The sequence below is a fragment of the Dama dama genome, chromosome 12, assembly GCF_033118175.1.
Source record: "Dama dama isolate Ldn47 chromosome 12, ASM3311817v1, whole genome shotgun sequence".
NCBI classification, from domain to species: Eukaryota; Metazoa; Chordata; class Mammalia; order Artiodactyla; family Cervidae; genus Dama; species Dama dama.
Genome location: NC_083692.1, coordinates 33474880 through 33501846, shown reverse-complemented (window position 1 = coordinate 33501846; position 26967 = coordinate 33474880). Strand labels below are relative to the sequence as shown.

General features: G+C 37.2%; 1 protein-coding gene across 1 annotated transcript in view; it reads right to left on the bottom strand.

Annotated features, from left to right (window-relative positions):
• The window catches only part of EXOC5 (exocyst complex component 5), a 52558-nt gene extending 25679 nt beyond the window's left edge, over positions 1 to 26879 (bottom strand). Inside the window, exons 1-7 of the mRNA XM_061156970.1 lie at positions 26741 to 26879; positions 11731 to 11825; positions 10952 to 11099; positions 9608 to 9802; positions 4020 to 4084; positions 1726 to 1754; positions 592 to 701 (exon numbers count right to left, since the gene is read on the bottom strand). Coding sequence (XP_061012953.1) covers positions 592 to 701; positions 1726 to 1754; positions 4020 to 4084; positions 9608 to 9802; positions 10952 to 11099; positions 11731 to 11825; positions 26741 to 26767 — 669 coding nt within the window. The 5' untranslated portion in view covers positions 26768 to 26879. The remainder of the gene's footprint in view (positions 1 to 591; positions 702 to 1725; positions 1755 to 4019; positions 4085 to 9607; positions 9803 to 10951; positions 11100 to 11730; positions 11826 to 26740) is intronic.
• Positions 26880 to 26967: the final 88 nt, after the last annotated feature.

The window sequence follows — 26967 nt, the reverse complement described above, 5'->3', positions numbered from 1 at the left end:
TGTATTCCAACGGACACTTAAGGGCAAGCCTTCTCGCTTTTGAATTATTTCATAAAATGTTTGACTAAAAAAAACAATAAATAGAAGGGAGACAAAACGATTTTCTACATCAAACTATATAAAAATTCAGTGATAGCTTTATTATTAATAGTATTAATATTAATAATAAAAAGTATTAATAGTACTAAATATAAGATCCTAAAGACCTAGGATTTAATATCATTTCTGCAGAAACATAAAACATATACATTCAAATTATTCCAAACAATGAAAATTAACACTGTGATACACTAAAACAACAGGGCAAAATCACAGACTGTAATACACCCTGGTGGCTCAGTGGTAAAAATCTGTCTGCCAATGCAGGAGACATGGGTTCAATCCCTGGGTGGGGAAGATCCTCCAGAGAAAGAACAGCAACCCACTCTAATACTCTTGGCCTGGGAAATTCCATGGACAGAGGAGCCTGGCGGGTTATAGTCCATGGGGTCACAAAGAATCACAACTTAGTGACAAAACAACAACATACAGAATTCACATCATCTCTACATTCTTTAAGACTCATCTGCACTTTAAACTTTTTCTATGTACCTTAAAATGAAGTAAAACAGCTGCTACTTCTCTCATTCTGGAGATTTCACCTCTTCTTTGAGCACCAGTAAACTCCTGAATCAACTGGCATTCTAAATCATGGTATTTACCTAAAAACAGAAAGTCATTCAGCTACAATGAGACAAAGTACACAGATTATTTGTAAGTATATGGTTTCTTTATAAATATAATGACTATGAATCTAGCTTTTTTTTAAAAAGAATTGTAAAAACCATGAGATTACAAGTAGTGGAGCAAAACCCTAAGGTATATAAATCTATGTTTTCAACACACACAAAAAATCTTCCCAACTGGCAAAACAGATCAGCTCTTACAGTCTGACTTCCATTTACAACTATGTAAAAAAACAGCTGGCTGGGAAAAACCTCCTGGATGTCATTTCTGAAAGCAAGAGACAGGAAGAGTAAAGAGACTTTAGAGAAAGAGTAAGCCTCAAACTCTTTACTAGAGTTAAAATGACTTTACCGTGAACAAAGGCAGATTCAAAACCAAATTACACTTTAAGACAACATATGGTATTTGATTTACTACATTCTTGGGGCTATTACGGTACACTTTTGGCAAAACAGGTGATTTTTGAACTTCAATGAGTTCCTGAGTAGTGACTTAGAGCCTACAAATATAGTGGCTATTCAAGAAATCTGGAATGATCTGCCTGAAATACAATCTAAAGAACAAGATTCAAGCTACCATGTAAGGAGTTAAATAGGTACTGAAGTGGTCATACTAGCTTTTTTTTTTTTTAAAAAAACAGACTGGTATGTATGGATACAAAAACAATGTCTAAGATATGTTTTTAAAAACATAAGGTATCAAGCTATTTGTATAAGATGCCACCAATTTTAAAATACATGGGGACCACAGAAAAAAATTCTACATATTATATACATGATTTATGTCCTATGCTTATATCAAGATATCCATAGAATACTATGGAAGAATACACAAGAAACAGATAATATTTAATAGCTGTTTCAAGCAAGAGGAATCAAATTCACGGATGGGGTGGGAGGATGACATTGTTCCCACTCTCTTCTTTTACGATTTTCTTTCTTTTATAAAAGTAGTTTGCTCACCTATTCAAAACAGTTAAATAAATAGAACCCCACTTACTTGCAATTTTAGATTTAACTTCTGAAAATCTGCAAGATAAAAACCAATGATGAAGTTCATTATTTGTGACAAATATACCATAGTAATGTAAGATATTAATAAAGGGGAGAATGAGGATACATAGGAACTCTCCATACTAAATGTCTTCATAAAGGAAGGGAGGGAGGGGAGGGAGGAAGGGAGGTGAGAGGGAGGGTGTGACCAAGGAAGGAGGGCAAAGACAAGGCCAGAGGAGAGAGAGTACTGACAGGAAGCATGCCATTTAACAAAACTGAAACTGGGCAATTCAGATGGAGTATCTAGTTCTCACTGAGGAAATTCACACTGAATAACCAACTCCCTTTTAAAGAGGGAGGAATTCTGAACAAGACATTAATTAACTGAGCCAATCCCAACAACTGAGTTATTGTCCCTACTCATATTCATTGCCATTTTAAATTCACTTGATATTTGTCTCTTTTCCCTTCTGTTGGGATTTTTTCACATGAAGTTTCATTATTGTCACTTAAAAGAAAATAAACAATAAGTATATATAAATAAGCTATTTTAAACCTGGAAAAATAAAATAGAAGCCATAAAAAGGACCCTCCGTGTTAGACGCCTAGCATTCAACCTCTGCAAATTCAGAAATTAAAATACCAATTAAAATATACTAGAACTTTTTCAAATCATAAATATCAAGGGGGAATCACAACATGGAAAATTAACACTGAAAGATCTCACGTAATTAGTTTAAAGTGATAGGTGAGGGGATGGCAAAAAAGATGCCAAAGATAGATAAAGAGGGTAATAATTCAAACAGCTATACAAAATTGATATGGGCTTCCCAGGTGGCTCAGTGGTAAAGAATCTGCCTGTCAAGCAGGAGATGTGGGTTTGAATGAACCCTGGGTTGGTAAAATCCCCTGGAGATGAAAATGGTAACTCGCTCCAGTATTTGTGCCTGGGAAATCCCATGGACAGAGGAGCGAGCCTGGCGGGCTATAGTCCTCAGGATCACAGAGAGTCAAACACGACTTAGCAACTGAGCACACAGACAACAAAACTGATATATCAAAGTAATGGTGGATCACAGAGTACAGAATACATGTCAGGTTATATTGATCTCTGTGAGAAAATTAAATTTGATTAGGATGTAAATTCAATTCTAAGGCTTGGGAGACAGGTTAAAACAAAACTATAAGAGAAGTATGTAACTGAGAAGTGGGAGAAGATGAGTATATGTCTGATGTTTGTATGGGTGGGAGAAAACTACCATGTACCCATTGTGAGCCATACATTTTATCCATTTAAGTAAATGGTTTAACTCTGAAATAAAAGCTTTTTTGTGGGTGACATTAAAAATCATTGCTTACGTTGGACAAGCATGAGAGTATCAATAATAGCTAAATGATTATTACTGCTAACTCTTTATGATGACACAAAGTTCAAAGTAAAATAAAATATATTTACGGGTAGGGAATTCACTTTCACTCTATGTTTGGGACATAATGGGCAAACTTTAAGTATAGTAATACATTTACATTCTACCTGTACCTAAGGATCTTCAAGTACCACAAAAGGAATAAGATACATTATCTGTTTTAAGAGAAGATATGTTTTTCCAGATATTTAAATGGGAGAACCACTATTAATAAAATTTAATTAAAGAGTCTGACATTCCATGGACTAAAGGAAATCATGAAAGAATTTTCTTCTCATTGAAGCTTCTTTAAGGATGAGACTATTAATACCTGACTTAGCAACGGTCCTAAGGCCTGGCATATAAAACAGGACTTTGTAACTTAAGGTCCCTAGGAAGGAGCCTTCAGATAGGTTAAATGGTCTAAAAGACCAATAAATTGTATACAACAGTCTGTTTATCTGAACTTTTTAAAGGCAATTTCATAGCTTTTACCAGCTTTTCAGAGGTGCCCAAGACTCCCAAAAGCTTAAGAACTCTCATCTAGAGGAAAAAGCAACTCAAGAAACCATGTTTAATCTTTCTCTGCCCTTCTACACTGTTATCAAAGTCCAAAAAAAAAGAAAATTCAAAATGTCACTTGTCAATTTCAAAATTCTCCATCAATTTTTTCCAAAAGAAAAAGGATTGAGATTATTTCAACATATATCATTAAATTTAGTTGCTAAGAGACCACATTTTTTCAATCAACTATTGCATATTGTATCTTTTAAACACAGTCCTCGGTAAGTTCTTGTTGAATTAATGAGTAAAATAATACATGTAAAAGTACAATTTTATTCCATACATTACACACCATATAGCCAAATTAACTCTTGAGAAATAAACTTGCCTATCAAAAGGTAACTCTTGGGCGATTAGGTGCAACTTCTGAATGATGTCTGCTGCCTCCTTTATCTATTAAAAAATAAAAGCAATAATTTTTAAAAAAACCTTTATATGTATCAAAAATAATTTTGTATTTAAAAATAGTAATATTCTCCTATGTATGTCCACAGACCCTCACCCAAACCATTTTAAGATACACAACAAAATCTTGTGAGCAACAGGAATACATCTGGGGTATCACCAATTACGAGTCATTGAAATATAAGCATTTGTCATTATGGTATTTAAATCTTGTGATTTTATAATTTTAAATTTTATAATTTTAAAATTATAATTTTATAATTTTACAATTTTACAATCCCTTCTCAATGAAGCCTGCAGTTCAAGTCTACTCTGAAAAAGTTCAAATAACTGACTGCCGAAAGCGAGTTTAAGTATCTTCTGAGTTTACGAACAGAGAGACAAGATTTATGAAAATAATTTAGACCATACTGGTGCAAACACCCCACTTTAGGCGAACAAAATAACAAGATGCTTGTCATTTAGTGAACATATCAAGTTTTAAAACGTGTTAAGATGAAGTCTTCTGAACAGAATACAATACAAAAATGTTTGTACTTATTCAAGCTGTGTAACTAAAGGATTTAGACAAGGGGTCTAAAATTTTTTAAATGCAGAAATTTGTGCTTATTCATACTAATGTATAGAGAGTTATATATGCTAACTTTTGAAAACAAATTTCAAATAAGCATTGAGTTTAATTTTGGCACACCTTTAGTAACTGATTTTATCATTCACTTTCTTTAACACTAAGGAAAAAAAGAAAAAAAGACACAGACTCCCACAAACGTTGACAGAAGAGCTGAGAACCTTCAAACAGACCTTTCTAAAGTGAGTACTCATGTGAAGTCTGGCAAACAACAGTGGAAAACAAGAGCAGGGCCAAATGATACTGCTGATGCCAAACAAGAGTGAATATAGGTAGCATTTCTGCTTCAGCTACTTCTCTCCTAGTCAGCATGTCACTCCAGACGCTCACTCTAATTCTGCTGCACATGAGCACAGATTAACACTGCAAGATCACTTTTCAACATGCCATTTAGTGGTACTAGCAAGGTCCGCCATTTTCTCCTCACCAATCTCCCTTCAGAAGGAACCTGCCAGGTAGATGCTTTATGTTTCCATCAGGAGTTTGTTCTTGTTAAAAGATGGAAGTCCCCATTATGCAGTGTTTGCAAACTTCACTTAATATAGGAAGAAGTACAGCAGAGTAAATAACACATGATTTTATGGAATTACCAAATTATTTTACAAAAACTATTTCACGCACAAGTAGTCCTTAAAGTCATCTGTCAGTTAAAATATACTCTAGGCACAGTTTTCAAAACCACAATCTAATAATTGCATATATCTGCTACTGATGTCAGCGTGAGGTGAGAGACCACACAATGCTAACATATTAAAGATAATCAGAGCCACCAGACATTATCTACATGGAGAACATTAAGTTGTGATTCTAAAAAGAAAAACAACTAACATACTTTGTAAAGATGGAGGTAAAAGGAAATACATACTATGGACATAAAATGTTTTTTTCCCCCCAGAGAAGAAAATTAGAAGATTCTGAAAAGCAAAGATTAAAAAAAAAAAAAAGCAAAAATGACTATGGAGCAGGAAGAAAAAGGACTAAGATGTGTTATCTTTTCCCATTCTAATTCCTCCCACAATCACACACCGACATGGGTGATTTTCCTTTTCTTTCCACTGGGAAGGTAGCTGGTACACAGTGCAGAAACTGAAACAGTCAGAAGTTTACCTAATAATTAGCAATCTAGTACCATATATGAGGTTCCTAAGTGTACTTAACTGTGACAGTACCAGGCCAAAAATAATGACTCAACAGTAACCCAAAATCTATGGGAGACATGAGAGAAAAAGAAGACAACTGTGAAAAGAGGACTAAAGTATAAGAAAAAAAGAAACAAGATGAAAGAAAATGAGATATGGGAGAGAGTGAAGCAAAGGAAAGAAAATAAGAGGAATTAGCTTAAACATTGTTAAGTCTGTACTTATTCCTCGAAAATTAGACAGCTAGTGACCAAGTGAATGAGGTAGCAAGGATATGAAGATTTGTTCATCTTTTAATAAGAATCTTAAAAATTAAGAGACAATAGTAACACCATGAACTACACAATTACTTGAGGATAACTAAAATGTTTAAACTGTAAAGAAGATAATTTCATCATATAAAACATTATAAGCAATACAAATTGGGTTAAAATATGTGTGCAATCACTATCAACATCATCACTATCATATCAAGTTTTAGGGATCTACTCATTTGTAACCTAATATATATACATAACAAGCCTGAACTTTTCATGTCTTTCTAGAATGCCACAATATTCATCATTGAATTTAGTTGAAAGTAAACTTCTTGAAAACCAGGGCCAATGTTATTTGATTCTGCATAGTTTTGGTGGCTCAGACAGTAAAGAATCTGCCTGCAATGCACAAGACCTGAGTTCGATCCCTGGGCGGGTAAGATCCCCTGGAGAAGGGAATGGCTGCCCAGTTCAGTATTCTTGCAGGGAAAATTTCATGGACAGAGGAGCCTGGTGGGCTACCGTGTATGGGATCACAAAGAGTCGGACATGACTGAGCGATTAACCCTTAGCAAGATATGGAGAGTACTAAATACTCAGTGATGTTATTTAGAAATGAAAAAAATAAAAACAGATGGATGTGTGAGTAATTGAAACATTCTATACTTAACTACTTTCAACTTGTGCCCCACAAGATCTTCCACACAAAGAAACAATACTTTGCAATAAATAGTAAAATCATTCTTTTTCATTAAAAAAAATACATGTGGCACTAGTGGTAAAGAATCTGCCTGCCCATGCAGGAAATGCAAGAGATGCAGATTTGATTCTTGGGGTGGGAAGATTCCCTGGAGAAGGAAAAGGCAACCCATTTTAGCATTCTTATCTGGGAAATCCTGTGGACAGAGAAGTCTGGTGGGCTACAGTCCACAGGATAGCAGAAGAGCAGGATACAACTGAGTGTGCACACACACACACACGTGTAATCAGTCAATTTTAAAATATTTACTTTTCTCTAGATTCTAAATGGCTGCCTTGAGCTGCATGAAATAAACAGACCAACTCGCACCGGGTAAAATATCTGCATTTTGTTTATAACAAAGCATAAATATACTCTACAATCCAACAGGTATAATCCAAGGTAACCCAAGGTATAAGACTTGAATTACACACAATTTTATATATATATAAAACAATTTTTAAAATACATATAAGTATCAATATATACTTTTATAATACATTAGAAATATGTATGTTTCATGTAGGAAACAAAAACATTCAAACAAAACAAAACTGCACCCTGAAAAAGAGTTTGGTGTTCAAGCCCTGTGTGTTTGTGTGTGTGTGTGTATGTGTGAGAACCACATGAATGTATAAAAGTTAGATATTGCCAGTGTTTTACAAGTGTTTAGGTATGATTATGTTCTTGATGTTAATCTTATCAGCTCTACTTTACATTATAAATATAATTCCTGGAACTCATTATTTAAAATACTGTCTTTTCTCAGCCCTCAGATTGGGAGAAAATAATAGCAAATGAAGAAACAGACAAAGGATTAATCTCAAAAATATACAAGCAACTCCTGAAGCTCAATTCCAGAAAAATAAATGACCCAATCAAAAAATGGGCCAAAGAACTAAACAGACATTTCTCCAAAGAAGACATACAGATGGCTAACAAACACATGAAAAGATGCTCAACATCACTCATTATCAGAGAAATGCAAATCAAAACCACAATGAGGTACCATTACACGCCAGTCAGGATGGCTGCTATCCAAAAGTCTACAAGCAATAAATGCTGGAGAGGGTGTGGAGAAAAGGGAACTCTCTTACACTGTTGGTGGGAATGCAAACTAGTACAGCCACTATGGAAAACAGTGTGGAGATTTCTTTAAAAACTGGAAATAGAACTGCCATATGACCCAGCAATCCCACTTCTGGGCATACACACTGAGGAAACCAGATCTGAAAGAGACACGTGCACCCCAATGTTCATTGCAGCACTGTTTATAATAGCCAGGACATGGAAGCAACCTAGATGCCCATCAGCAGATGAATGGATAAGGAAGCTGTGGTACATATACACCATGGAATATTACTCAGCCATTAAAAAGAATTCATTTGAATCAGTTCTAATGAGATGGATGAAACTGGAGCCCCTTATACAGAGTGAAGTAAGCCAGAAAGATAAAGAACATTACAGCATACTAACACATATATATGGAATTTAGAAAGATGGTAATGATAACCCTACATGCAAAACAGAAAAAGAGACACAGAAATACAGAACAGACTTTTGAACTCTGTGGGAGAAGGTGAGGGTGGGATATTTCAAAAGAACAGCATGTATACTATCTATGGTGAAACAGATCACCAGCCCAGGTGGGATGCATGAGACAAGTGCTCGGGCCTGGTGCACTGGGAAGACCCAGAGGAATCGGGTGGAGAGGGAGGTGGGAGGGGGGATCGGGATGGGGAATACGTGTAAATCTATGGCTGATTCATGTCAATGTATGACAAAACCCACTGAAATGTTGTGAAGTAATTAGCCTCCAACTAATAAAAAAAAAAAAAGAAAATATAAAAAGAAAAAAAATAAATAAAATAAAATACTGTCTTTTCTATAGAGGAATTTTCTCTACACATAAGCATTTCTTTCAAAGATCTCTAAAAATTATAAACTCTATAAACCTATATATTTCCTACTCACAAAACAATGTGTTGTTTAATTCAAAGTGAACGTCAATACAACTTAGCTTTTAACATTCCACTACCTGAGATGTCCCATGGAGTAAACCTGGAAAATATTCTGGAAGATTGTATTCAACATATTAATAGACAATGTTAATACTATGTCCATATACTATCCATAAGAATGTCTATTTTTTCATGCACTTTTAAATTTTTTCCCCCTGAGGGGAAGAAAAGGAGCTGAATAACCGTCTCCCAAGATTGTAGAGTAACCAATATTAGACAACCTTAGACCAGAATTAAGTCACTAGTGCTATGAAAAAGATTAACATGAATAATTAATTCAGATTTTTCAATTCTTTTTGATCTGAACTATGCCTTCATTTTTATAAAAGAACTTTATTCAAGTAACAAAAACTAGAAGCTCTGAATTCCTTGCACAGAAATATACTTCAGTTTGTAAATGATTTAGGGTTACACCACCCCCTCACCCAGGGGAATATGACTATTAAATTCTGTTAATATTAAAAGTCAATTATGAAAAAAAAATACTTATTAACATAGTTAACTCAATATTTCTAAACCATACACATCTCATAAACAAAATGCCAGGCAATCCAACTAAAAATCTGAATATAAATTTTGTTGGCAAGTATATTTTTCAGAATAAAGACTTTTAATAAGTCAACTACTCAGTGATTTGAAGTCTGACTCTGGAAAGCAGCAATTGTTTGTTCATTAGAGCATTGTTAGTAATGTTATTATATGCTTTTATCCTTCTGACAGTGCTCACCTTTTCAGAATTTGTAAAAACATCAGATTTCAGTTCTCCATCTAGAAACTCATTGAAGTATTTCATCAGCTTCTGAGCCTCTACTGCCCGTTGTCTGGGTGTGTTTACCCCCTCCAACTGGTCTCCAAGGTGACAGACTTTGGTTGCTACATAGCTGATGTGCTCATCAAGTTCTTGGAAATGTTGGAAGGCAACCTAGGAGAAACATGCATAAGCATAAAATACAATCAGAGAACCCAGATTAACTATTAATACTATTATTATTACCAAGGGAATTTGCATTAGAAGTATTTTGAATCTATTACTTTAACTACTTAAAAATACATGATCTTATGTAAATTACTGAGTTTATTAAATATTTTATAAATATTTAAAGTCTATATATTCTAAAATCTATAAATATTTTTTATACAGGCTTAAGGGAAGGAATCTAAACATATGAAAACTGAGTAGAAATCAGCTTGCTAATCCCTAATACTAAAGAACAAACAACCCCTACAAGGCAGCAATGCTAAACAAGCTCTTCTAACTACACTTATAAAGGTCAATTAAGTCCCACATCAGGCCCAGAATGTGAAAGAGGTTCAGAAGTTCCTGATTAAGTCTAGGGCCTAAGAAGTAAGAATGGCTAAGAAGTTTGGCCTGTGTACCCCAGAATCAGCCTAATGGTCCAGTTTTACTCCAAAATGGATTTGAGGAAGAGTTCTGCATCTGCTTTTCCCAGTTACATCGGCATTCTCATTAGGGTATCTGCCTCATGACTTCTGTGAAACTTCCCAGATCAGGTTTCCTCTAGGGAAAAATCTGATCCAGGCAATAGCTGGTCTGGTATTATTATTTCGCTCTATGATTAAATGAGAATGCAAATAGATACCTAAATATCCAAGCTAATCATGACTCCCTAAAAATACTGGTCTGCTGAGGTATCATTCTTAAAAATTTGCATTGTTAAGAGAGGAAGCAAGGACCACACTGTACTGAATACCATCCCATCCTAAGAAGGGAGTACTCTGACCCCAAACCATCACTCAGTAGCAAACAAGTGCACCAAGAGTGCCTGGTAACAATCCATTAACATTTTATGACATGAGATGGGAGCAGTATAAGGAAACCTCAACAATTACTACTTGACTAAGTTGCCTCAGCTGTGTCCGACTCTGTGCGACCCCATAGACGGCAGCCTACCAGGCTCCTCCATCCATGGGATTTTCCAGGCAAGAATACTGGAGTGGGGTGCCATTGCCTTCTCCGACTATTTGACTAGACTTTTTCAAAAAAAACTTAAAACTGAAAGGATATAAATATATTAAAGTCTGTATATTCATTATTTAATTAATGGTTTACCTGATTGCTTTTCTGGAGTTCTTGTACCTTCCTGGCAAATTCCTTAGCTTCTTTCTGACACTGCTGCTCTAGTTTCTCTACTTTCCTTTGAATCCTTTCATCCATTATCTGGAGCTCCTGAATATGATTTACAAATTCTTCTAATAATCTAACAAAAGAAAATTAGAATATGTATCAATCCATCTATAATTGATCACTCGGAACTGATCAGTTCACTTATAATTGTAAATAAAGCATTAGTGAGCATTCTTTGAGGTAGGGATGAACATGTTAATTTTCTCTCTAGCATCATGTTAAAGATTATCTCTGAAAGAAATGAAAGCCTCATAGGCAATCTCCAGATTAACCCCCAGAAATGAAACCAACTTTATAGAAATAGACAAAAGGGTAAAATGTACTATATAAACATAATACTGTGCATTCCGGGGTATGGTGAATTTTTGTTCCCCCCATTTACAACAATACTTAAAACAGCATACTCAACATGTTTTATTTTAGAGGTATAACCAATAATCTCTAATTTATTATTAATTGGAGAAAATATTAAATTCTCATAATGCAATAAAACCCCTTCCCCCATATCACTTAAAAGTACTTCTCTAAAATAAAAGAAACATAAAAGGAAAAAAAATAAATCTCAAGCTTCTAATGTTTCTTCCTTTTATTGGCCAGTTGTTAACTCCCTTTTCATGAATATTGAAAGGAATTCCAACAGTCGCCTCTATTCCAGTCACAAACTTGTACTAGATTGGGTCTATGAAAAAAAAATTTTACTTCACCTTTTAGGATCAAAAGCTTCAGGTCCCCCTCTAGAGCCTCCTCCCGGGGTTCTCCATACAAGACGTTCAATATACTCATCTGCCACAAAAGGCTCCTAGTTTACAAAATAAATGTTCTTTTAAAAGTTTCACATGTCATAACTTACTACTATTTACAAAAATGAAATAGGTTATACTATGTGAGAACTGAAATTAAACTACTAATTAAATATATCTAATTATTGAAATGTACAGGCTTTTTCTATTCAAAAAGTCTTTAATAAACAAATCATTTAATGAAAATTAGGATATTAAAGAGTTTGATAAGCAGGAACAAACTAATGGAAAAGTGAGCAAAGGAAACAATTTATAGAAGAAATAAAAATGGCCAAGAACTGATTCAAACAAATTCTTTTTAATGGCTGAGTAATATAGCCCATTAAACAGAGTGAAGTAAGCCAGAAAGATAAAGACCAATACAGTATACTAACACATACATATGGAATTTAGAAAGATGGTAACGATAACCCTATATGCAAAACAGAAAAAGAGACACAGAAGTACAGAACAGACTTTTGAACTCTGTGGGAGAAGGCAAGGGTGGGATGTTTTGAGAGAACAGCATCAAAACATGTATATTATCTATGGTGAAACAGATCACCAGCCCAGGTTGGATGCATGAGACAAGTGCTCGGGGCCTGGTGCACTAGGAAGACCCAGAGGGATCGGGTAGAGAGGGAGGTGGGAGCGGGGATCAGGATGGGGAATACATGTAAATCCATGGCTGATTCATGTCAATGTATGACAAAAACCACTACAATACTGTAAAGTAATTAGCCTCCAACTAATAAAAAATAAATGGGAAAAACAATGGCCAAGAAACATGAAACATAAAGCTTCAATAGTAATCAAATGAGGTCAAGTTATTACTTTTTTTTTTTTTTGGCCTCACACTGGCAACGTTTTTTCTTTTTCCTTAATTACAATATTTAAATACAATATTTCCTTAATTACAATATGCAATGCAGGAGCAGGTAAGCTGAAATTCACACTCTCACTATTGTTAGAAAAGTTAAAATGTACAATATTTTTGGAGGGCAAGAAGCAACATTTTGGTAACATCAACAGGTCCAGAAATGCTCACACCTGTTTAACCCAGTAATTCTATTTTTAAAATTCTAAGGGAAAAAGAAGATATGAACGCAAAATTTCTGTATTATGTATAATGCTGAAAAGTTACTTACATAAATATAAACAGAATCATTATTGAAAAGTTATAGTCAATTTATAGGATAAAAATTATGTTCCTATTAAAATCATGTTGTAAAAAAATTTAATGAAATGAGAAAAAATGCTCACATATAATATCTAATATTAAAATAGCAAAACAAAATTTTCTAAACTTTATAGAAAAAAAGAGTTAAAAAAAAAGAATATCAGAATAGAAATCCCAATTAAGAAAATTATCATTCAAATGTTCACCATCAGCTGATAATGTGTTTTTTAGACACATAATATTAACACATGAATTTACATATTTTCCATATTACCCTATTTCATATAAATAGATATCATATATATTGCCTCACATTTAGCATATAACTTAAACTGATAGCATTTGTTGGTGATTTCAGTTTGAATTCTTGTATCTGTAAAACTTTCCATTCTTAATCATACTTTAAAAACATATTTTCACTGATGAACATTCACTGAACAGTAAAATTTCCACGGCCAAGCAGTCTGTTAGGCTTTGGAATAAAAAGATGTATATAACACAAATGGCACCCTTCAGAAACTTACAGCATGAACAGGGAAAAAGTATAAAGAATACAGTAATAGTATGTGACAAGTAAAATTTAAAATTTGTGCACAAGCTTCAGTACTAACATTGCTGAGGGAGTTGTTAACTCAACAGGTAGCTGAGTGATGGAAACAGGATATTTCTTAATTCAGCAAACATTTAGTAAACAACTACTCTTGTGTTGAGCATTGTGGCAGGTACTAAGAATACAGATGTGAATTCAATACAGAAGTCTCTGCAAGTTCTCACAGAAATGATCTTCTACTAAGGATACAAACCTTAAACAGTAATTACAGAAATAACTAATCACAATTGTGATAAATGTGGGGGAAAGAAATTCCTGAATGCTCTAAAAACAGCAACAGAGATGAAGGGAAGATGGAAATGAAAGAATACTGGTAAAAAGTGAGTATTGCCAACAGTCTTACTTTCTGAGAGCATGACACTTTAGCTGAGTACAGAGGAAAGAAGAAAAGTCAGCCAGAAAACAATGGAAGTTTTCCAGACCATTAGGGAAAGAGAAGATAAGAGCTTAACCCATTAGAGGAAAATGGACTAGATCACAAATACCACATATGGAAGGATGTAGAGAGAAGTGACAATTAAAACCCATAGATGATAACCTGTCCTTTTATCATCATCATCATCACATTGGAATTTGAGAGAATGGCTGATGAGTCTGATGTGAGAGGAGGACTGAGAGAATAAGCTTCAGTCAGAACAATAACCATAGGAAAAAGAGGAGGAACACCAACAAGAACAACAGCTCACATAATCATTTAACATTCACTGTGTGCAGTTAAGACCAGAGGTCCTATTTTATCCCCAGTTTATAATGAAGAAGCTGAGATTTAGAGAGGATACTTACTTGCCCAAGATAACACAAGCTGTATATGGCAGAGCTGAGATTTAAACTGCTGTTTCCACTGCTATATAACACTTAATAGTAACTTTGGGAAACTACAAATAGCTCCTTGTGCCTTAAGTTTAGGTGGTGAGAATAAGAGGTGAAGCTAAAAAGGTGAAAACATGCACATCACTGGTTCCGTCTTTTAAAATTTTTCCTTATATTCATATGGCATCAAAAATACAAGCCAATAATTTTATCAAACAATTGATAAACTGTCGCATACCTTGTGTACATAAAATCCATGATCAACTTTCAAACTGTACATATTTTAGAAGAAAACCGTATCATTTTTTTATTGTTAATATCAGCTATTGCTAAAAAATAAACACCAAGTAGCAACAACACGTAACAATATAAATAGGTTTTTTAAAAAATTTAAAGACTCTTTTTAAAAGATTCTTTTATAGTAGTCAAAATAACTGAAAAATAGCAGCCATCATAATACAGCTCTAGGAAATATAAACATCCAATATGATCAAGGCATGAAAAGCAAACAAAACAGCTAGCTACTTTTAAGAAATTCAGTTCAAACCAGATTTAAAAATGGGCAGAAGAAATGAACAGACATTTTTCCAAAGAAGACATATAGATGGCCAAAAGGCACATGAAAAGATGCTCAACATGGCTAATTTATCATCAAAAAGAACACAAGTAACAAATGATGGCCAGGATGTGAGAAAGGGAACCCTTGTACACTGTTGGTGGGAATAAAAATTGGTGCAGCCACTGTGGAAAACAGTATGGAGATCTTTCAAAAAACAAAAAATAGAACTACCATGTATGTTAGTTGCTCAGTCATGTCCAACTCTTTGCCATCCCATGGACTGTAGCCCACCAGGCTCCCCTGTCCATGGAATTCTCCAGGCAAGAATACTGGAGTGGGTTGCCTTTTCCTTCTCCAGGGGAACTTCCTGACCCAGGGATCGAACCCAGGTCTCCTGCACTGCAGGTAGATTCTTTACCATCTGAGCCACCAGGGAAGCCCAGGACTACCATATGACCCAGAAATTCCATACCTGGGTATATATCTGAAAAAACAACAACAGTAATTTGTGAAGATACATGCACCTCAATGTTGATAGTAGCATTATTTACAATTGCCAAGATATGAAAGCAACATAAGTGTCCATCAACAGGTGAATTGATAAAGAAGGTGAAGTATACAGATACAATGAAACACTACTGAGCACATAAGAAAGGATGAAATTTTGCCATTTGCAGCCACACAGATGGACTTGAAGGGCATTATGCTGAAAGTGAAATATATCAGACAGAGAAAGACAAATACTGTACGAAATCATTTATAATGGGAATCTAAAAAATACAACAAATTAGTGAATATAACAGAAAAGCAGCGGACTCACAGGTATAGAGAACAAACTAGTTGTTACCAATGGTAGGGAAGAGGACAGTATCAGGGTGGGGTAACGGGAAGTACAAACTATTGGATGTAAGATATGCTACAAGGATGTATTACACAACATGGGGAATATGCCAATATTTTGGAATAACTGCAAATAAGTAAATAAATTCAGTTTACCCAGGTGCTGACATGATTGATGATTAAATCATAAGGATGAGTTAGATAGTCTGCAAAGTAAATATTCTGACCCTCTAAAATACAATTTACTCATTTAGCAAACATATTTATATAATCATACCTGAGACTACCTCACTTAAGACAAGAGTTGACATGTGTAACAAATCTTAATTTAAAAGCACAAATTGAGAAACAATGACTCAAAGGAATTTATGCTTAGAGCTACATAGAACTTTAGAAAAGTCTGACAAACACATGAAAGACTTCTAAATAAGACGGTAATGACAGCTAGTTTTTAACAGTGTTTACTATGTGCCAAATATGCGCCTAGCACTTACAATCTTATTTAATACATACTTAACAAGTCTATGAGGTAGGTTCTATTAATATAGACTAGTTGTATGCCTGAGAAATTGTGATACATGGGGTATATTTAACCCAAGGCCACACTGGTGAGCTACAATCCATGGGGTCACAAGATTTCGTTGGAGGTCTGGGTTCCAACAGACTCAACAAATCATGATGTCAAGCAGATCCAAGAACTATTCATCGTAAGATGGAAGTAGTAACCCCAGGATCAAACATGAACAGAATCAGAAAGCAAACTGCATAAGCAGGTAGCCCATGTTTTTCACTACTATTGCACTAGCATGCTTCCCTTAATTCATATGTATGGCCTTATAGGAATCACTTAAAACCAGATGATAGAGAAGAAAAAAGCATAAGCTTGCTTCATGAAGAGTTGGCTAAGCATGTTGGTGTCAAATAAAAATGAACAGCAACTGCAATCACAACTTCCCTCAGCAGTGGCCTTAAAACTCGGTGACAGGAAAAATATCCTCCCAAAAGGCAAAGACTGGTCATCCTCATGAGTGGTCAGAAAACTGACCTAGTTAGAATATACATGGACTCATGGATAGTGGCCAAGGACCTAGCTATCAGAGGAAAAAGGACTGGAAAAAAGAGAACAGGGAAATCTGGGGTTGACGCACATGAATGGACACATGAGACTGGGCATGAAGTATGAAGATCTTAGTATCACATGTTAACATCCACAGGGAGACATTTACTATGGAAGAAGAATAAATAGGTAGACAAGATGACTCTGCCACTCATCCCACTTCTGATTTTCCTCCAGGGTAAGAATCATAAATGGAGTGCTAGAGGAGCTACCTGCCTCCTCCCCCCGCCAATGTATATGAAAACATGGAGCTTAGTGGCACAGGAGTGTTCTGCAGTGAACACAGATGTGTAGTCCAGATATCCCGTCAAGAAGGGTCTTGCTCTAGCCGCTAGCAGTGCTGTCAGCAGAGCATTCACCTGGCAGTATTTTCAGGGATCCTTCAGCTGCACAGAGCCGCTTCACTCAATGTCATACTTTTCCCAATGTTGTCTGTGTGTGCTCAGTTGTGTCCAACTCTTTGTGACCCCATGGACTCTCCTCTGTCCAGGGAATTTCCCAGGCAAGAATACTGGGACAGATTGTCATTTCCCACTCCAGGGGATCTTTCCAACAAAGGGATCATACACGGGTCTCTTGTGTCTCCTGCACTGGCAGGCAGATTCTTTACCACTAATTTCCCAGGCAAGAATACTGGGACAGATTGTCATTTCCCACTCCAGGGGATCTTTCCAACAAAGGGATCATACATGGGTCTCTTGTGTCTCCTGCACTGGCAGGCAGATTCTTTACCACTGTACCACCTGGGAAAGCCAATGTGGTCTCTATCTAATTACTAATTAAGATGGGGATATAAATGCCTGACCACTTCAGCAAATATCAGGGCAACTCTTGAGAGGTAATTTTAGTTTCAGAACTTCCCATAGGAACCATCACCACTGTCGCTGGGTCAGCACTGTACTGCTATTTCTCCTAAGACCCACTTTTGCTTATCTACCCTGTCCTTTCACATATACTCACCCCAAGGGTGGACATAGAACAACAGACTGGTTCCAAATAGGAAAAGGAGTAAGTCAAGGCTATATATTGTCACCCTGCTTATATAACTTATATGCAGAATACATCATGAGAAACGCTGGGCTGGAAGAAGCACAAGCTGGAATCAAGACTGCCGGGAGAAATATCAATAACCTCAGATAGGCAGATGACACCACCCTTATGGCAGAAAGTGAAGAGGAACTAAAAAGCCTCTTGATGAAAGTGGAAAAGCAGAGTGAAAAAGTTGGCTTAAAGCTCAACATTCAGAAAACTAAGATCATGGCATCTGGCCCTATCACTTCATGGCAAAAAGATGGGGAAACAGTGTAAACAGTGTCAGACTTTATTTTTGGGGGCTCCAAAATCACTGCAGATGGTGACTGAAGCCATGTAATTAAAAGATGCTTACTCCTTGGAAGGAAAGTTATGACCAACCCAGACAGCATATTAAAAAGCAGAGACATTCCTTTGCCAACAAAGGTCTGTCTAGTCAAGGCTGTGGTTTTTCCAGTGGTCATGTATGGATGTGAGAGTTGGACTATGAAGAAAGCTGAGAGCCAAAAAATTGATGCTTTTGAACTGTGGTGTTGGAGAAGAATCGAGAGTCCCTTGGACTGCAAGGAGATCAAACCAGTCTATCCTACAGCAGATCAGTCCTGAATATTCACTGGAAGGACTGATTCTGAAGCTGAAACTCCAATACTTTGGCCACCTGATGCGAATAACTAACTCAGTGGAAAAGACCCTGATGCTGGGAAAGATTGAGGGCAGGAGGAGAAGGGGACAACAGAGGATGAGATGGTTAGACGGCATCACCGACTCGACGGATGTGAGTTTGAGCAAGCTCCGGGAGTTGGTGATGGACAGGGAAGCCTGGTGTGCTGCAGTCCATGGGGTTGCAAAGAGTCGGACACGACTGAGCGACTGAACTGAACTGATACAGTGAGTGAAGTGAATGCTAATAAACTGGCTGTGGGAAGAAATTTTAAAAGGGAATCATGATGACTCATAGAGGTTGCAACCAGAACAACTGTATGAACAGTGAGTGGTACCATTTACTGAGATTGGGAAGGAGATGGAAAAGGGAGTGGGGAAATAAGAGCTCTATTCTGCATATTATATGCTGAAGATGCCAATCTGAAATACAAGTGAAAATGTAAAGCACATAGTCAGAAAAATAAGCTGTATTACAGGGAAGAAACTGGTGCTAGATATAATTTTAAAATTATTTAAAACCTCAGAACTGGATTAGGTCACCCAGGAAGAAGGGCATGCCAACATGTGGAAATAGGAAGAGGAAAGGAAACCATCAAGAGACAAAATGAGAGGCACCAGTAAAGGAGAAGGAACTATTAGGAGAGAACAGTATCCTTGAAGTGAAGTACAGGTTTTATCTTCAAAGGCAAATTATCACAAGAGTTAAAGATAAATCAGTTGCTGATTTCAAAAAAAATGGAAGTTTTGGGGGAAAAAAAAATCTTTTCTGCTTATAAAACTAAATAAATCCCAGTAACTTATTAATACTTAGCACTGCAAAGGCATTTACAATGAGAAAAAGACAGGCAAATTAACAAATTCCTCAAGACCTCTAAATGACCAACTCCTCCTAAGAGGATTCTCAAAGATACCTGTAAACAATTCCCCCCAAAATCTTCTAGAATATCATGAATCTAACAAAGGTATATCTTAATCTCTATTTTTCTATAGTAATTAAAAGCAAAATCAGCCAAAACGATCTAAGTATGTACTACAAAGCTACTATCATGTCAAATTCAACTTTGCATGCATGCTCAGTCACTTAAATTGTGACTGATTCTTTACTACCCTATACATTGTAGCTCCCCAGGCTCCTGTCCATGGGATTTCCCAGGGAAGAAAAAAGGAGTGGGTTGCCATTTCCTCTCCACAGGACCTTCAGATCCAGGGATCAAACCAGCATTTCCTGCACTGGCAGGTGGGTTCTTTACCACTAAGCCACCAGGGAAGACAAACTTTACATAATTTATTACTGTGTTTATCTGTTAAACTGATTTCATATCCTTGTAAGTTTCATATTCTTTATTACCAATTGTAATAAAAACATGGAGTTTGTGGTCATTTCTATTAAAAATTAAGACCTCAAGCCCTTGAACAGGAACATAAATTCCTAGTTTAACACTTTCCCCTTGAGAAAATCCAACTAAATTGTCTCAAAAAGATCCAATAAAATATGTTACAGCCACCTACATACTCAAAGAACCTATAATATTTTCACTTACCTAGGTAAAAAAAAAAAATAAGGCTCAGAGGATTTCAGGAAGAAGTATTTCTGGGTCCTATTAAAGCAACTAACAGGTAGCTTCAGGTACTTCCTGTAGAAAGTACTTTTCTTAAATTCACTATCAAATGTGAATCTATTAGTAGACCTGTCAAACTAATCTTTAAAACACTATTCACTTTTAGTCAGAAACTTCCCTATGCAATTTCAAAACTATGATGTTCACCCTCTTAAATCTACCCTTTTAAGTTCTTATTTTACACTACCTAACCAAATTTATTTGTAGCCCAAAATGAACAGGCACACTACCACGAGCATACACTAGTCTTCTCTTCAAACTCATGTTACTTCTGCTTCCTTACCTGTGACCAAGTTACTCAATCCACAAAGATACTTGTGGGGAAAGGGTTCTTTCCCTAGATTATCTCAACTGATTTCTTCACTCTTAAACAATCCCCATGAAGCTGAAAGGGCTCCCCTCGTGGCCCACTTCGTAAAGAATCTGCCTGCAATGCAGGCGACCAGGGTTCAATTCCTGGGTCAGGAAGATCTCCTGTAGAAGGAAATGGCAATGCACTCCAGTATTCTTGCCTGGAAACTCCCATGGACCAAAGAGCCTGGCAGGGTACAGTCCATGGGGTTGCAAAGAGTTGGATCTAAGCACACACACACACGTGCACATGAGGCTTAAAAATTCAAATCCCCACACAGAATAATATTTAATACCAGTTAACACTTCCATTTTGTCATTTATTACTTTATACTAACATCTGTGGGAGAAGGCAATGGCAACCCCCTCCAGAACTCTTGCCTGGAAAATCCCATGGATGGAGGAGCCTGGTAAGCTGCAGTCCATGGGGTTGCAAAGAGTCAGACACAACTGAGCAACTTCACTTTCACTTTCCACTTTCACGCGCTGGAGAGGAAATGGCAACCCACTCCAGTGTTCTTGCCTGGAGAATCCCAGGGATAGGGGAGCCCGGTGGGCTGCCATCTGTTGGGTTGCAGAGTCGGACACGACTGAAGCGACTTAGCAGCAGCAGCAGGAGTAACATCTCTAAGTTTCTCTCTTCTTACACTTAAGTTGAAAGCAAGGGCAGATTTTGTCATCCATTTCTCTTACTTTCCAGCTGTGGTCAACAGAACAACGTTGAGCACATCACAAATGCACAATAAATCAAAACACTTGCTTGCCCATAGCCAAATCCCCTGCTGTTGCTAAGTTGCTTCAGTGGTGTCCAACTCTGTGTGACCCCACAGGTGGAAGCCCACCAGGCTCCCCCGTCCCTGGGATTCTCCAGGCAAGAACACTGGAGTGGGTTGCCATTTCCTTCTCCAATGCATGAAAGTGAAAAGTGAAAGTGAAGTCGCTCAGTAGTGTGTGACTCTTAGCAACTCCATGGACTGAAGCCTACCAGGCTCTTCCATCCATGGGATTTTCCAGGCAAGAGTACTGGAGTGGGTTGCCATTGCCTTCTCCGAATCCCCTGCTGAGGACCTTGAGAATCAAGATTTGCCCCTTATATCCAAAACCAAAAAAGGCAGGAGCACCATGCTCCACTCCAGAAATAAAAAATAGGCATTCTACAGTGCTGTAAATCTAAGACTCTACTAGAAATCAAACATGAGCTTTATGCAATTCCAGCACTGAAACTAAATGAATTTTACCCATTTGGCTTCTCCTTTTAACCACATTTGATTTTATTTTCATGAGACTACGTGTTTTGTGGTGGATTTAAATGAATTACATTTATTGAACACTGATTCTTTTGAAAAGCACTACAAATGTTTTGTTTCAGGTTAGCAAAATGGGATTCATCCTATCCAAGGAAAGGCTGAAAGAAAGCACACACAAAGACAACGAAGAGGCTAAGTGATAAGCGTGCCAGGAGAGCTTTTGTTCCAGTGGTCTTTGATCCTGGTTCCTGACACAGCCCTCCTAAAATCTTCTAATCTGCTGAGTGATGAAGTTGATAGGAGTGGTTTACACAGAACTCCTAAATCTCTTGAAATCTCCTGGGAGCACCTTTGGCTCTACTGAAGCAACTCTTGGTGGGTTCCTGGGTGGGGGCTGGTCACCAGAAAAATAAAGCATGACTAGAAGCCCAGAACTTTCAGCCTCATCCTCTATACTCTGTGAAGAGGAGAAGGGTTAGAGATTGAATGAATAATTGATTCTCTACATGATGAAATCTCCATAAAAATCCCTGAAGTGTGGGGTCCAGAGAAATTTCTGGTTGTGGAGCACATCAAGTTGCTAGAAGGGTGGTACATCCAAGGAGAGAATGACAGTGCAGTACTCCTCCATATTCTGCCTCATGCACCTCTTCCCTCTGGTTGTTCCTGAGCTTTTTAATAAACCAGTAATCTAGTTACTAAATTGTTCTCCTGAGTTCTGTGAGCCGTTCTAGCAAACTACTGAACCCAAAGAGGAGGTCATGAGAACCTCCAATTTATGGCTGGTCAATCAGAAATAGAGATGACAACACTGGTATCTAAAGTGGGGGCATTTTTGTGAGACCGAGCCCTTAACTTCGAGCCCTCTGTGGGACTTAAGCTAACTCCAGGTAAACAGTATCAGAATTAGAATGAATTGCAGAAAACCCAGTCAGTGTCTGTTGCAAAACTGAACTGTGGGAAAAAAATCCCCATCCCCATACATCTGGTGTCAGAAATGAAGCAATATTGAGAGTACTGGTAAAGTGTTGAGAGAAGAAAGGTGGTGTTTTTGTTTTTCTTTCACTCCCTCAACTAGATTTTTAACTCAAACCATTTTTTAATTCCAGTACCTGGAAGGATTTCTGGCCTAGGGTAGGTAAGATAAGGAAAGCTAAATGTTTACTGAATGAATCCATTTTTCTCATATACATGATACTATAATCGGTGGCCAAGTTCCATAAATATGTATTTAATAGCTAATATGGCTAAAACAAGTAGCATATCAACATCTTGAAAGTAAAGGAGTGGTCCTTACTTGTATATTTCATGTTCATTACTAACTAGTTAATTGAACAACAGAATAAGTCTTTTTGAATAAGTCTTCAGTCTGTGTAACTTAATTTGTAAATCTAAGAGACATAAATATACAAATTTTTATACAAATGTGTTCTTCACTATTCAAATTCTAATCTGGAAGTCAGAGAGCCATTGTCACCACAGTCAAATTACCTGACTTCAAACACTATTATTAACACATCCACATTTACAAAAAAGAAAAAAAAAATCAAATTCCTAATCCTGGTATTTAGAACCTCGACAATTAAAGGCTCCAATTACCTTACATGCCACTCCTCTTCATGCATACTATACTTCATGAACTAAGATGATCTCTTCCCTTGTTTTGGGGGTCTACACTTGTATGGTCTGCTTTATTGGAATGTCCTTCCACCCAGTTCTACAAACTCAAATTTAATTTATCCTCTGTATTTCATTCAAATGCCACCTTCTAATCCTTTCCCACTTCTAGAGGTAATCTTCCTATCCTTTCAACTTCTATAGCACTTTACCTAGACCTCTGACACCATTTACAACTTTATTTCAAGAGTATGTAGCTATATATCTATCTTCTCTCCCCCTATTTAACATTAAGGGCAAGTTCTACAATAAATTCAACATTTTCCAATGTTCCATGGAATTCACAAAATTAACAGTAGAAAATAAAACATTCTCATAGTCAAAGAAGTTTGGGAAATGAACTTCTTAAAATATTTAACATACCAAGGAATATTGTAAATCTCTAAGGAAACGAAGCATGTCCATATCCAAAACTTCTTCGGGCTCTGAACCAGTTGTGTTTTTTGCTTCACATCTCATAGGATTAATATGTCTATAGCAAATTCTTTGAGACATGAAGCCTCATTAACTTAGTAGGTACTCAACAGACTCTGCTTAACAAAGAATCCTCCCATAAAAGCAACTTGCCCAAGCAGAAGGGAAAACTCCAGAAAAATGACAGGAGAGAAAAATACCAAGTGAGAAGGGAGTACAAAGTTCTCAGCAGTGCAGTGAAAAGAGGAGAATACTTATGACAACAGAGAAAAAATTTACTATCCCAGCCACTTTTTATGTGTAGAGGACATAACACAAACCACATATGAACTCTTTTTAGAATGTCCATCCTGAGGTGATCATTTAGAAATACTGCAGACAGAACTTTTAAATCATTTCTGTCAACTGAGGAAATATCTTGTAGTTCGCTTTTGTTATATGAAGGTGTTTATGTTAAAAAGGAAGTTTCGCAGGATCAATAAGACTTTAAAAGAAACAGGGTTAACACTTAAGACATTTCACAGATTAAAAGCATAATTTTGCTTTAACTTCTTTTTCAGTGTGAAAAAATTAAGGCACAATTCAATTTACTGGTGCATGAAAGCCAGGATGCATAAAAACTAAATATCCTTGACTACATCCTAACCTGTTTTCCCTAGTTCTCCAGCTGTGACTAAGGAAGGAAAATAAGAGAAAAAAAGGCACTCCCTGACTTGTCCTACAACCTATGTTCTAAAGGCAATAGCAACAGGAAATGGCAGCAATAACTACAGTTTGGTTCTTGTTTTCTTTTTTTCCTTCTCCCTGTAAAGCAAAGAGACCAACTTTTCACTTGGTGGTGAAAACTTATTCAAGGGCAGAATCCACTATAGGGCTGAAAAGATAAATATATTTATCATCCCTATTAACATTTAATTGTAACTATTAATGTAATATGCTTTTAATTTTGATGAAGCAACAAGCTACACATGGTCAGCAAAGAGAAAGTCCCATGTGTTAAGACCCACAAGCATGTTCAATCAACGGCACTCTATAAACCCCGTGGACATAGGACTAGCTGTCTGTATCATCACTGTTAAGTATTACCTGCTCTCATAACTGAAGTCATTGCATTAACTCAGACCCTAATTTAGTTTAACTACCTTACTAAATGGCAAGACATTAGAAAGCAAAATAAACTACACATATTTCTCTACTTCCTCTCCTTCCCCCATGTGGAACAAAAATCTAATACATTTTCAAGGAAGTATATGTGGACTCATACAATCAAACATTTAAAGAAAAAAAGACGACTAGGAATTCAAAGGTTAATATCTTATGAACAGTATGACAAAGTTAACAGTTTTCTGTATATTAACAGCTAGCTGGTTCCCTATTTCATTAAAGATTTCAACTTCATAAATTAGTATCTGGCTCAGGAACACACAGTAAAAGCTTTTAGCAAAAAGAATGTCTCCCTGCTCTTGTCAATCAATAAACAAATGGCACAATTTTGGAGTCAGAGAAATTAATGCAATAAATATATGTCCCTACACTTAAATCTGAGGAAATATAATTAATATTTCCCAATTCTTTCTAATAATTATACTCTTTCACTCACAAATTACTATTTTATTACAATTTATTATAACAATAGCATACACTATTCCTCAACAAATGCATTATCTATCCAAAAGCTGACAGAAATCCAAAATATAGTTTTATTAACACAAATGAAAAGTTCCCAGTTGTTACAAAAGCTGTGGCATTCAAATTTTAAGCCAAAAAAAAAAAAAAAACCCACAAACAAACCCAAAATAACAAAACAAAGCCTGCAGAATCTTACACAGAAAAAAGAATCCAATTGTCACCTATGGAGAAATTATCTATTGTCAACTTAATTATTGACTTAAATATAGTCTTCTTAATTATTACCTACACTTTTGTTACTCAGTATGAAACATAAGCACACACAAAAAGGGTCCATCCTTCTCTTTCCTTCACATCTCAGCTTTTATTTCTTTCACAAAAGGAGATACCCTGTTGTTAGGTGGTCCAATTAGAATTTTCCTCTTCTATTATCTCAAGCATCACAGCTTCTCACACTGGATTCCCCTTAGCTCAATTTTAAGTTTTAGAGACTGAAAACGGTCCAGAAAACACATTAGAATGTCAATGTCTCACGCGTTAAGGATTCTCTAACTAGCAGTTGAGGGGGGTTATGTTACACTTCAACTCCTCAAGATCCGAACACAAACGTTAGTTTTAGTTTTGACTTTCTTCAGTGGGAAAGGTTTAGTAGGCCTCTATTGTCCTAAAAAAAGACTACAGCCTTCTCAAACGAAAGGGTAAACTGGTAAAGTGCCGCTTCCAACACTGGCTAACCGAGTCATCACTCAATCACGAGAAGCCCCCTGTCGTCCCAATCTCAAACCCCCACCCCCCCCACCCCCCCGAATATCATGCGGGGATCCAGGCGACAAGACGGAACTCGCCAGACGGGTCAGCCTCCTCTTTCCGCGCCCTAAGTCAGCCCGTCCCATCCCCAGTTCATCTTCCAAAGCCCAAACCCCGAGGCTCCCTTCCAGCCGACGCTGCTCTGCTAGGACTCCTGGCTCGCACCCCTGCGCACCTCCCCACCCGGGGCCCCAAGCTACCCCTCCCCCCTTTCACGCTCCGCCTGCGCCGACACCCGAGCCACCACCCCACTCCGTCGCCTTCGCACCTTCCTTCCGTTCGGCTGCTCCCGGGCAGCGGCGAACGCCCACTCTTCTGCCCACCCACCTCGCTGCCTGCACCCCGGGCCTGCCCCTCCCTGAAGAGCCGTGGGAACCCACCTCGAAGAGCTCGGCCGTCGTGGCCATCCCGGCCGGCTGAGAGGCTCGCCTCGCACTAGATGCCGTCTCCGCTTCACATGCTGCGCCTCAGCGGCGCGGTACACAGGTCCCCGTTCGGCTCGCCAGCTCCGGCTCCCGGCCGCTGCGGGCCGCCCCGCTCCCCACAGAGCCCAGGCGGGGCGGGAGAACGGCCATGAAGCGAAGCCGCAGACGCCTGTCAGCTGCCT